Source organism: Anser brachyrhynchus (assembly GCF_964034855.1).
Source record: "Anser brachyrhynchus genome assembly, chromosome: 1".
Taxonomy (NCBI): Eukaryota; Metazoa; Chordata; class Aves; order Anseriformes; family Anatidae; genus Anser; species Anser brachyrhynchus.
Genome location: NC_137694.1, coordinates 126,987,255 through 126,999,907, shown reverse-complemented (window position 1 = coordinate 126,999,907; position 12,653 = coordinate 126,987,255). Strand labels below are relative to the sequence as shown.

At 35.1% G+C, this 12,653-nt stretch overlaps 1 protein-coding gene across 3 annotated transcripts in view; it reads left to right on the top strand.

Moving 5' to 3' along the window:
• Positions 1–12,653, top strand: part of POLA1 (DNA polymerase alpha 1, catalytic subunit) — a 220,839-nt gene that overhangs the window by 175,909 nt on the left and 32,277 nt on the right. The window contains exon 37 of one of the 3 annotated variants that reach the window (XM_080587454.1): positions 145–167. The exons of the other annotated variants lie outside the window; for them this stretch is intronic. Coding sequence (XP_080443580.1) covers positions 145–152 — 8 coding nt within the window. The 3' untranslated portion in view covers positions 153–167. Of the gene's footprint in view, positions 1–144; positions 168–12,653 lie in introns of those variants that run through there. 3 annotated transcript variants of the gene reach the window in all.

Genomic DNA, 12,653 nt, shown 5'->3' with positions numbered 1-12,653 from the left:
GTTAATTGTCTACAAAGCTCTGCTAAAACCACAAATTAATCTAATGTTAGGAAGACTTATTGTCTTCTTGTCATCTTCCAATTACCATAATATTTGGAATATTTACCATCTCTAAGCTATAATGTATTTATGTTTTTTGTGCAGCTAAATGATTCTCAAGCTGACAGAAGAGTATTTCTGATGGTGGGCTAATACATGGTTGGTGGGGAATTCTGAATAAAACTGAATTTGGAGCCCACCTTTGTGTGTTGTTCACAGAGAGCACTTCCATTGTGCTCTTGGTGGTGCCTGTGAACAAAAAGCGCTACCTCTGTAGACTGCTGCTCTGATGGCTGTTCTGCTCTAGAAGTCTTTCCCCAGCCCTGAACTATATCACTAGCTGAGTTGCTGGGTGATGGGAGGAGAAAAGAATCAGTCTTCCTAAATGTTGTTATTTTGATGAGCTTTATATGAAAACCAAAATAGCTGTAAACTCTTAGCTAAAAAAATGCTCAAATAAGCAAACAGTCTGGTTTTGGCCTGTTATGTTTAAGTTTCTTCTTTTAGAGCTTCTCATTACCTTTCTTAATCCCTCTCAAGACAGTGAACTCAATCTGATGCTTGCACTTCAGAATGGTTTTGTACATGCAAGGAAGGTCACCCTGTATGGTCATCTCAGTCTAATATAACTTTGTACTGAAGGAATGTCAAATAGTGGTAGCTAATACTAGCTGAAGCTGAATGTCTTTTTGTGTAGAACTCCTGCCGGATATAAGAATAGAAGTGATTTCAAAGGTGATCACTTCCAATCCCCTGCTACCGCAGGCCATCACATCTCATAGAGGTTGCAAGTTTTTGGCACTTTATTTTGAAACCTATGGGTGGTTCTTCACCTTTGACTGTTGTTTACAATGTGTTTCAGACCCTCATCCTCTGATGACTGAAAACTCACTATAATTTTCCCATAGTTTATGCCCATTTACTAAATGTTTATTTCCCCTCCTTGATGTTCTCCACTGTGTTTTTAGAAACAGTGGTGGCATCTCTGTTTCATTTTAAATTGACACTTACAGCTTTCTTTAGTAAGAATTGGTCTCTGTTGTATGACCCTTCCTCCTAATACCTCTAGACTTTTCTAGGTTGAATTCATTTTTGAGCGTGAGGAACTAGAAAGAGCGTGGTATTCTGGATGGTATCTATCCACTGTCTCATACGCTGCACCTGTACATTTGCTGGAAGTAACTCTTCTCCTGCTCTCTTGAGTCACATATAGCTCATAGTTCATAGCTGTATTATATCATTAACTCATAGTTACGTGATGAAAGAAATCTTGAGATCTGAGATTTTTTTTCCTCCTTTGACTTCTGAATCAGAAGTTTGTATCTCAGGTTTATGGCTTTTTATTATTGTTATTATTACTTTAATTTTCTTGGTTTCATTCATTTTGGACCGCTTAATCTCACTTATAATTTTAGACTTCAATGTTAATGAATTATTTCTGAAAAATTGTATGATGACTTCTGCATTCACATGATTTCCCACCTTCTGTCTTAATCAGAAAATGTTCCCTGGACCCTCACCCCTAGTTGGAGAAAGTTAAATAAACTTAATTTCCAGAGCAATTCTCAAGGAATTGTTAGAACTCTGCCAGGACCCTCTCTTCTCTTGGATGGTTCAACTTCAGCACAGTGGATTTTTTTCTCTTTTTCTTAGCTAGTTGAGAGTTCTCGTACAATCTTACTCAACCAAAAGGTGACTTCAGGCTCGGTGCTGCAGCAAGTGTTAAGGCCAGATTAAGGCCATTAGATCTGTTACATCTTCCTTTGAAAACTGTTTCTCTTCAAAGAGACGAACTAGATGAACATCCGCAATGTACAGTTCTGTCCTATTTTTCAGATATCTTTTGAGAGGGAGACATCCTTCTATTGCCCTAAAAATACATACAAAACTTGAGACTAACTATCAATGGCTATTTGTGTCACTTTATTTCATAACTACCAGTGCTCTGTTTTCTTGTAATAGATGTTATTGATTTGTCACAATTAATGTAAAACTTCGTAGTATTGAAATAATTTTCATATGCCAATTTAGTCCTGAACTGGAAATATAGTGAACTCCCTTAATAACAAAGCTTTTTTTTTCTCTTGAAAGAAAACAAAAGTTTCTGTGCCATTGTTCGCAAGCCATTCTGTCCTTGACCTGTGAGCAGCATCATTGCGCTTTCCAAAAATAGTGGTAAAAAATTAATTTAGGTTTTGTATATCTTTGGTATTTTCAGTTTCTTCTTTATTACTTAGGTGAATAAGCCATTTATTTACTCTTGTTTTGGTTTGGGGAGGTTCTTTGCTTTTTTTTATTATTTCTTTATTTAGAGAGGTTGTTTTAGAAAGCCTAAATGTCATGGGCTTTTGCAATTCTGCATTTTATCACCATTTTTTCTGAGTTTTTAAAGACTAGTTCTTCAAGCTTATAGCTTTGTTTATTCTTGATAGCAGTTCTAGGTTGTTACTCATCTTGGAGTGTTCTTCTATAAAGAGTTTTCAGTGGCATATTATAAATGTGTTTTCCACTGTAGTTTGAAGGAATTTGTGCTTTCTCTCCATTCATAACCTTGAGATTCCACTGCTAGTTTGCCTGCATTTTCTATATTTGCCTCTTCAAAATAGAGAACCTTAATTGTAGAACAGGTTTCTGTTTGTTCTGCTATTTATGTTGGAAGTCTGTGCTATTTATTGAGATGGAATCTAAAAGAATAATTGTGAAGTCAGTGGGAGTTCAAAAGTCATCCATCCTGCTCCCTTTCCTTGCAAGAGGATCAATAGGATTGTCTGTCTAGCCTGCATTTTAAAGCTAGGATAAATTCAATAAATAAATAAATAAAATTTTGGTGATGCAGATTCTACAACCTGTCAGATTTTTCCAACCAGTTTCTTCTTCTCTACTTACCGTAGAGACTTTTTCTGTACATCTATGGTGAATGTTGTTTTCTAAAACTTATTTTGTGCATGATGGGTAATAGGCTATTCTTTTTCTTTAAGAGAGTTCTGCATATTTAAAGCCCATATGTTATCTTCTGTGTCACTTTCAATGACAAACCTGAACTTTTTGGAGAGGTTTTAGGGAAGAGTTTTCTAATTCTCTGCATGTTTTGTTGTGGTTTTTTTTTTGTGTGTGTATATGTATTTTTTATTATTTTTTGTTGTTGTTAAAGAACCATCAATAATTAGGCCTTCAGTAGGTCAGATTCATTCCACCAGAGTGGAACGCAGCAGAAAGATTAATTAACGTGTTTTACAGACTGCTCCTCTGTTTATTCATACCACTGTGGTGTTCACAATGTTTGCAACAACATTGTTTACTCGTTTCATTTGTGTTCTATTGTAACCCTTATGTGCTGTCATGCATAGTTGTTTCTAACCATTTTTTTGCACCCTGTGTTTATTTGTGGACATGTATTGATGTATGTACTATGACTCTATTCAGGGATATTGTTTAATGGGTAATATTGGTGGAGGGGGCACAGCTGGACCAGATGATCTTGGAGGTCTTTTTGAACCTTAATGATTCTATGATTTATACAAAGGACTAGTACTTCTTGCTTTTCTTTGTTAGATAGCAGGTTAGTGTGGCGGAGGAAGTTTCAAATCAGATTCACTTTCTCAAAATTATCTTAAGCCCTAATCTGATCTTCTAGCGTACTTACAGCTTCTGCCAGTTTTACATTGTCTACAAAATATAAATTATAGACGAATCAGGGAATACACTATATTTCTTACTCCAGGTCTCAAAAAAAGTATATAGATTACCACCCTGACAAATACCCGTGCAGATTCATTCAAGACTTCCCTTCATTTTGCCCTGGGCAGCTGATAGTCATGCTTTTCTAACCAAAGTTGACCATGTTTTCCTAGTATGTTATGAAAATCTAAGAACAGAAGTACTTACATGGAATCAGACAAAAGCCCATATAGCCTTGTTTGTTCCCTGTCTCTGACAAATAGGTGCCAAAGGAAGAATACAAGAACAGTGCAACTATACATGTTGCTTCTCCCAAAGACTCTCCCAGCCTCTAAGTATTTAATCTTAAAGACTTTGTCCAGTGGATATGTTATCTAATAACTTCCAGAGAGTGGTTTTTTTTTTTTTTTTTTAATGGAACTCATCCAGTCTTCCCTTGAGTTCATCCGTTCACTAGGTATCAAGGATGAAGTTTTTGTTTTGGGTTTGAGCAGTTGCTGTTTCCCTCTGTAGTTTCTTGGTTCTCGTTCTGGAAGACGGGACAACAGCTGATCCCTACATTATTTCATGCTGGGACTAAACTTGTAAACTTCTCTCACATCCCACCAGCAAATCTTTGTCGTGCCTTTTCCACATTGAAGACTCCTGATCTATTTAATATTTCCACAGTTGGAAACAATTTCATTTCTTTGTTCACTTGCCTTGGAATTTTCTCCTCCTTGTGATGGGAGCCAAGAAAGGGACAGAGCTTTCAAGACACAGGTGAACCATGGATTTATACTGTGGCATAGATGATACTACCTGCTTTGTTCTCTGTTTTCTCCAAGTAATTGCTAATACTTTTTTGTGGTTTTGTACTGTTCAACTTCTAGGTGATGGTTTTCATGGAACTATCTATTGGAATCTACTTGTGGTCATGTCAGAGCTCATTTTTTGCATTATTAAGGTTTAGAAAAAATAACTTTAGGCCTGTTGCTTTATGTTTATCTAAGCTAAATTAATTTCCCATTTCATTATCTGATTGCTAAGATCTTCCTGGTGTTCTTTACTAATGACTCTAGCATAGCATAGTGTTACAAGCAAGTTGGTATCTTTATTGACAACCTCCCTTTCCCAGGTCACTTACGAATATAGTCGAGGTGGCTGTGGAACTCCATCGGTGACAGTCTTCCATCGTAAGAACTTACAACTTAAGCCCTGTTTCTTATCTTTAGTTGGTCATTTATCTATACCGTCTTAAGCCATGCCTGTTTTTTTCTTTAAAAGGTTTAGGTAGGAGACATTTACAAAGATCCCCAAATGGACAATATCAGTTGGATTATCCTTGTTCACATGCTTGTTGAATGCTTCATGACATTATTAATAGGTTTGTGAGATGGGTCTTGCATTGTAACACAACCTATGTTAATTCTTCCCCAGCATATTATCTTTATCCAGGTGTCTATTAATGCTCTTTTTATCATTTCAGCTCATTTGCACAGTACAGGTTGGCGTTCATTTCATTCACATTTCCTGGATTTTCCTTAATATCATGGAATATCACAATTCACAATATCACAATTTCAAAAGCCAGACTCAAGTTAGGATGTAACCTCTACTAGATATCCTCTAATCTGGGTTCTGTTACCCAAGAAAATTACAGTGGCTGACACAGTTTAATTTTTTCCACATCCCTGTGATTTACTAGTCTACTTCTTGTCATCTTCATGTTTACAACTAGTTTTGGTCTATCTTCTCCCTGTCAGAATTAAAAATAAGCTGATTGGTCTACATGATGTTTTACTATATCAGTGACTGGTGAAGTTAGCTGTCAGTTATACTATTCAGGAATATCTGGATTATATAGTTATTGGTTATTATTTGTAGCATTTATTATTATTATCTATTATTATTTATAGCATTTACCTCCAAGCAATTGGTTCTCTTCATCTGAAAGTTTAAAGTCTCTCATGATGATATAGTTTAGTATGTTAACATTGTTTGAGGTGTGCGAGGGTCCTAGTTTTCACGCCAAACAAGTGAAATTCTGAAATTCCTTTGCTGTCTGTCCGAATTCGGAACTGTTGCACAGTTAGTATCAGGTCAAAAACAATTTAATTTTCAGTATCACTGTGCCAAAAGCATTAATTTACAGCTGCCAGTAATAGTGTCAGGTCTATTTGCTCTGAATTTTTTTTTTTAATTAAAAAAGGAAAGGAGAAAGTGCTCCATTGTGACTAGTAATGTACTCAAAATGTTTTCAGTAGTACTTAGAGGTTTTCAAAGCTGGGTTGGATATTGCTGCTTAGGTGCACAGTCAGAACGGCAAAAAAAGCAGTAGGAGTAGCAAAGTAGTAGTATCCTCTGTTCATTTGGATGGAAAAAGGTAAACTCTCAGTGATTTAAGCATGTGATCGTTAAATACAGGAGTATACTCACTCTGTATGCTTTAGCTTCAGAAATGGAAACCAATGTATTTTAATGGCTATGTCATGAGGAAATCAAAATAGAGTGTAGTAAGCTTTATATCATTATCCCATTCAAAAATTGGTATTGTTAAATATTCAAAGATATTACTGTTTTCATTTTGCTTCTACAGTAAAATGAAAACCTTTAAAGATGAAGAGAAACGGAGCCCACATAAAGTCAGTAAAACTACTGTGCCTCACACAGATGTCTCTAGTTCAGTTCCCCCTCCTAGCATAAATTAAGTCTTTGTGGAAGCCTGGATAAGAATGCTGCAGTTTCCTTATTCACAATGACTGCAACATTATTCCAAAAGTAGTGCATTAATATCATTGAGGTTGTTCAGTTTTTGCCACAGTTTCTTAGAGAAATAGGATCCTGTTTGTAAGGTTTCTGTTTCACACTATAAAATGGGACTGAAAGCCACCACCTTTCCACCATCCCAGTTCTAAGAAAGGTAGGGTCACGAGTGTCGTTTGCAGTGCATTTAAGTATTTCAGGGACAGAAATTGCAAAGATGCTGCAGTATATTCTTTTGCAGAATATTTTCAACTATTGAGCCCCTGATTGTCAGAGTGGGCATATCAGTTTGATGTGTAAGTAGAAGAAAGCAAGGGTGGGAGGATAGGTTTGGAAAATGTGCTTGTGTTCCTGTTTGTCAGGAAGACCGACATCTTCAAAGTATCTGCCAGTTCGTGGAAGTACAGTATAATTGAATATTCTACTTAGCATATGTAAGATCATGTACTTATGGACTGTGGTTTTGTAAATCCAAATGTGTATTCAGAGGATGTCTTCACACTTCTATCACAGCCATGTATGTGCCTCACTTCACCCTTGCATAAAACACCGCAAGTGTCTGGTTTACTTTATGGATGAATAAGCTGCAAAATACTGTTGGCAGAAATTAAACTCTTTTAGGCTGTATGTCCTAGACAAAAAAAAAAAAAAAATCAGCTCTGAATATGTTTGTGAATCCTGTAATTTCAACATAGGGTGTTTTTTCTCAGTATGCTCATAACTTGATGCGCCACGTAGAAGGTTTAAGTGAATTTTTAATTGAAGTATTCTTGTAACTTCTTGAAAGAAGACAATTTACAATGGAGACTTTGTCAGAGCTGCTTGTCAGTGTGGTTTAGCATGTGTACACCTGTAAGGTGATGGTTGGAGTAACGGAGGGAGATGAACTACAGCTAGGATTGAGCGGATGGGCCTGAGCAAGGAGATGTTCCTGCTCTGCGATGTGGAAGTTCAGTCAGGAGATCATGTGTGAGAGAGCTGATGGGCTTGTATTGTGTGGGAAACTAGCTTAACAGAATGGAGACTTCGGGTATTAGAATTATTTTACATTTATGGATAGGCAGGCAGGAAGACTACAGAAAAGTACTTCTTGAAATCAGTAAGAAAGGGTATATAGTTGGTTATGTCCACTTTCCAGGGGAAGATAAGGGAAAATCATATAAATAACCTACGTGCATATATGCTTTTGTGGTTTTATTTTTAAGATTGCAATAGCTAGAACTTGGCAAAACCCTTTTGAAGGGAGTACAGCTCAATAAACAAGCATTTCTGCTGGCATCTCATCTCTAGACAGTATTGCTGAGACTTCACTATAGTGCTCTTTGTTATCCAAGCAAACAAAATACTTTTCTTTCAAGTACTTTGTCTTCCAAACATGTTGTTTTGAAGAGATTATAAAATACTGATATTCATTAATTTAATCTTTCAGTATATCCTTAGAAGCACTGGCTCATTCATGTGTTGTTCTGTAGAGGAAGATTTTTGAACTACTTTTAAAATTTTGAGTCATTTTCTTACGTGTTTTTAAACTTTTCTCCAAACAAAAAGTATTCACTGAAGGATTTGACCCTTTTGAAGTAGTGTATGTAAATCTTAAGTTATCCTTCCATAATGATCATATGTTTTTATTACCAGTTTGATGTTGTAATGTATCTGTTTTTCCTCCATTCTATTTCTGCTCGTGGGGTCTTTTTGTTAAACCTACGGAATCTAAGTAAATCTCATTATACCCGCTGTATGTCTATGTAACCCTTTTTCTGAACACTAAGCTTAACAGACTGTGACATCTCTCTTGGAGTTAGGAATTCTTGTGAATTATTTTCTCTGTCTGTGAATGAAATAAATAGAAATAATAAGTAACAACAGCTGTGATACGTCCACAATGTGGGATGTCTGTGGCATGACAGGATTGCATTTGCTGTGGCTCATACCTCTAATAAAGTAGTTTTGATTAATGAAGTTGTTTTTCATGCACGTTGTGTGTAATGTTGCAGGTGGGATGAAGCAGTTGGCTTAACTAACTGACTCCTCCTGAACTGGAATGGTTATTTGACTTCTTCAAATAAACACCCTGCTGCTACTGATGCCTTTTTTCTGTGTGTGGGAAAAATATCTTCTCCTTTGCTCTTCAGGATTTTTTTCCTACCTAAATATATAAATATATGCCAAGTTGTTACAGCCTATGCAGTAGGCTATTCTATCTAATGTAGTCCGGCTGCTTTATCAGTTCTCTCAGGAGTGTCTGTAAAGAGAAAATATTCTTTAAAGCTCTTTCTTCTTCATTGTTTCTTTATCTGCAACTCTGGCATTTTTCTTATAGAGACTTTGGTCTTTCTGGTTTCATCTGTGTTAATAAGTTTGGGGTTTTGGTGTTGTTAAATACAAGTTAGAAGCAACAAGGCTTCTTTTAGTGACTACTGCTTCTCACAGCAGTAAGCTCTTTTTCTCTAGTGGAAAATGCAAGACTCGCATCTTTTTCCTTTTATAAGATTCTTAAATTTGATGGATCTGGCAGTGCACTCAAAAAAAATAATAATCCTGTCTTTTAGATACTAGAATTCTGACATTGATGCTAATTTATAAAAAAAAAAAAATTTCAGTAGAAATTGGAAATATAAATATAAACAATTTAACTCTGTATAATCCATTCAGTATGTGTGTGCCTAGACATCAGAAGGGTAATATAAACGTAAGGTTTTAAAGAGATTTAAAAAAAGATACAATTATCTGTATGATTTTTAAGTCGCATAAGAAATGTATTTTAGAACTTGCCAGTGATGGCTCATAATCACTTTGATATTTTGAGGAAAATGGTAGCTTTAAACAGATGATACAGAATTTATTTTTAAAAATGTATTGTGCTTATACAGTTGATGGCTTTTATTTCCATAATGTTTTTTACTACATAATTATACATCTTAATTACGTAATTACCGTCATAATTATTATGTAATTACATGTAGTTCCACTAATTACAAAATCAGGAAGTGTAATTATCTACTAAAAACTTTCTGAAATCTTATTTGTTCACTAGAGATTATTTAAAAGACCAGTGACCTACTGAAGATGGTATACAGTGTTATACATAATGCCAATTCTCCTTTTCCTGTTCTTCATAACCTGCATAGTGTGAAAGGGTTGTAGAAGGGCTTGCATGTCTTTAATTATTATTTCCCTTAAAATTAGTTTTGAAACCTTGTCTGTAATGCTGACAAATTTGCCTCGTCAATTTTGTCATTGACACGTTTTGTTTTTGAATTTTGAAGGTTCTGTAGCTGGAGTTACAGAAAGTTATGTGCTTTCGGTTACCACCTTCCAAACTTTATTCGTTGGAGTTTGGTTGAGCAGATCTGGTGTGGGTATCTGCTGTTAGCTATGAAGTTGATTGGGAAAATACTGGTTATGGCCATGTATATGTAGAGTGAAGCCTTGACTTCACTGAAGACAAGGGGAATGCAGCTGACTTCTCATGGACCAAAAATTTAATTTCTTCAGTAAAACTGCTTTTTAAAAATTTGTTTTTCCTGTATTGATATATGTTCAAATTCATACTCATTTCTTACTATCACACGTACTTAATTTATGAATATGTCTAATAGTGCCGTTTGAAACCACGGTGGTTTACTGCATGGTGAGAGAAGAAAATTAATATTCAGGACATTTTATGGCTGTTTTGTCCTGATCTTTTATTAAAATTAAACAGATGAAAACTCTGTTAGTATATATTAAATAAGTCATGTAAGCATATATTAAATAAGTCATAAGCCTACCTTTAGTAGACTGAATGAAAAGGGTACTGTAAAGTGTTATATTTGCTGATATTTCATTCTGTAACACTGTGCTGTGCCAGAATGACATCAGGAATACAAATCTTTCTCTTAAATTCATCATAACAGCAAATATACATTTATTACATTACAATATCAAAATACAGAGAAACACCAAGGGGAAAATACATCGAGTAACAGGAAACAGAAAGAATGTGAAAGCGGTGATGCAAAATGTAAATGATCAGAATTTGTGATGCCAATAAAAAGGGAGAAAATTGTAATCAGAAGGGAAAGGGTCAAGTGAAGAAAGTAATTTACTGGAATCATGAAGTGAAATTTCTGTGGGACGCTTTAAGACTTAATACTTGGTATCCATGTGTATCTTTGTATAATTCTTCTATGCTTATAAAAGGCAACCATTTTACTGTATGCTTGCCAGGAACTATTTTAAGCTCCCGAATTTGGCCTGGGTCCATAGGTGATGTGAATCTGTTGTCATCTTGATGTTAAATGTAGTTACTTCAGCTTGTATCTACTGAGCATACAAGTCTCAAGACCAGTTTGAATTATATTGACCTTTAGAAGAAACACACAGATGCATTATTTGTGAACACAGACAGAAAAAACAGGATCCTTACTTGATCTCCAAGATTTAAATTAATACTGCAAATAAAATTATTTTAATTATTATACTTACTGAAGCATAATAACTGCACAGGAGACATTTCTTTTGAAATATCTTTCTGTATTCTTAAAAAACAAAGCATTTATGTCAAAGATGTGATGAAAATGTAGTTATGCTCTTTTCTCTAAGAAATGGGTGGAGATCAAGTCTTTATTAAGGGCTGTGAGGCTATGTAAAGAACAGCAGTATGGAAAATATTTCTTTTATTCTGTAGGACACACAAAAATGGTACATGATATTTGTACAAAAATGCAGCATATTACAGAGAAGTGTCTCAGTGCAGCTTGAATTTGGTTTATTAAGTCAAAAAATTCTTCCATTCCTAAAGGAGTATTACATTTTTTGTCATCTCCCCATCAGAAAAATGTGGTGGTGTCAACTAGTAGAAATTTATCTGTTGGGGGAGAGCATGCTCAAAGCCCTGGGTATTACTGCTGTGAAGATAAAGAGTGCACAAGAAACTATTTGGACATATTTCGCAAAAGTGTGCGAGACCTCGGCTGTTACCTCTTTGACTCACAACCAGTGCCTCCACTTCCACAGTTTTCAAGTCCCCTCTTTTAGCAAAGAAACATTTTTTTTTCCATGATAGAGACTAGTTTGATGAGATTGAAAGAGAGAGAACCTTTTTATTTAGTTAGTTTTAAGTTATTTCCGGTATCGACTCATAATAATCTGATTACCAAATGTCATGTTCCAGGCCAGTATAATTCCTCTGGTTTTTGAGAGCAGAGTAGTGTTCTGTGACAGATCAGAATTTGGCTCAGCCTCGAAGAAAAAATCCAACAGAATTCCCTTCCGTCGTGACCAGCTTCTGTGACGGGGCTTAAAAGGGGTTGCTGATGTGGGTTTGGGAGCTCTTTGTTTGTTTTTATCCAGCAGAAATTAGTTGGGAAGAAGTTGATTTGATCCTGCCAGGATTACATCTGTCAAATCCATATCAAAATGTTTTCCTATGTTATATTATTTAAATCAGAATATAATAATGTAATTATTTTGACATGAAAACGTTGCATGCTGTAGCATTTCCACTTATCTTTAAATAGACATTTTTCACTTTGTGAGAGATGCACGCAGTAAGACAAAACAAAAAATGAATAAAAAGGAGTGAGTGACAGCCTAAGCTGGATTATTTAGATGATAAAAACAAATAATATTTGACATTAATAGAATTTTGTGGAGTTGGAATTAAAACATTTGCCTTACTTATGGTATTGTTTCATATTTCTAGTGTAACAACGTATGCAGCGTAAATGACTAGCAGAACATAACAGCAGCATGTTTATCAGATGAATATTTGTGTTAGAAATCGTGTTACGTATTTTGGGGGGAGGGCAAAGGAATAGTAGAGAAACTTAAAAATATGTCTTAGTTTTGTACTGTTCATGAATCATATACATGTGTATTCATCTAAAATTTGATTTCTTTTGATTGATGTATTTATTTACTTTGTGCTAGAGCAGAGCCTGTAGTTTGAAACATCCTTAATGAAAAATAGCTAGTGGCGAGTGACCAAACCAAACATAGTTAATATACTTAATAAGAACATGGAGCTACTGTTTTTTTGATCAATGATGGTTAACTACAACAGGACTGTGATGTAGAAAAATTTTATTATTCCTTACTTTAAATTACATATAATACAGGAATCAATGGATTTGAAATTGGCTGTCATGCATGCAATTCTGTGATAACTTGACACAGTTCAATTATTTGAAATAGTACTTAAGAAGTCA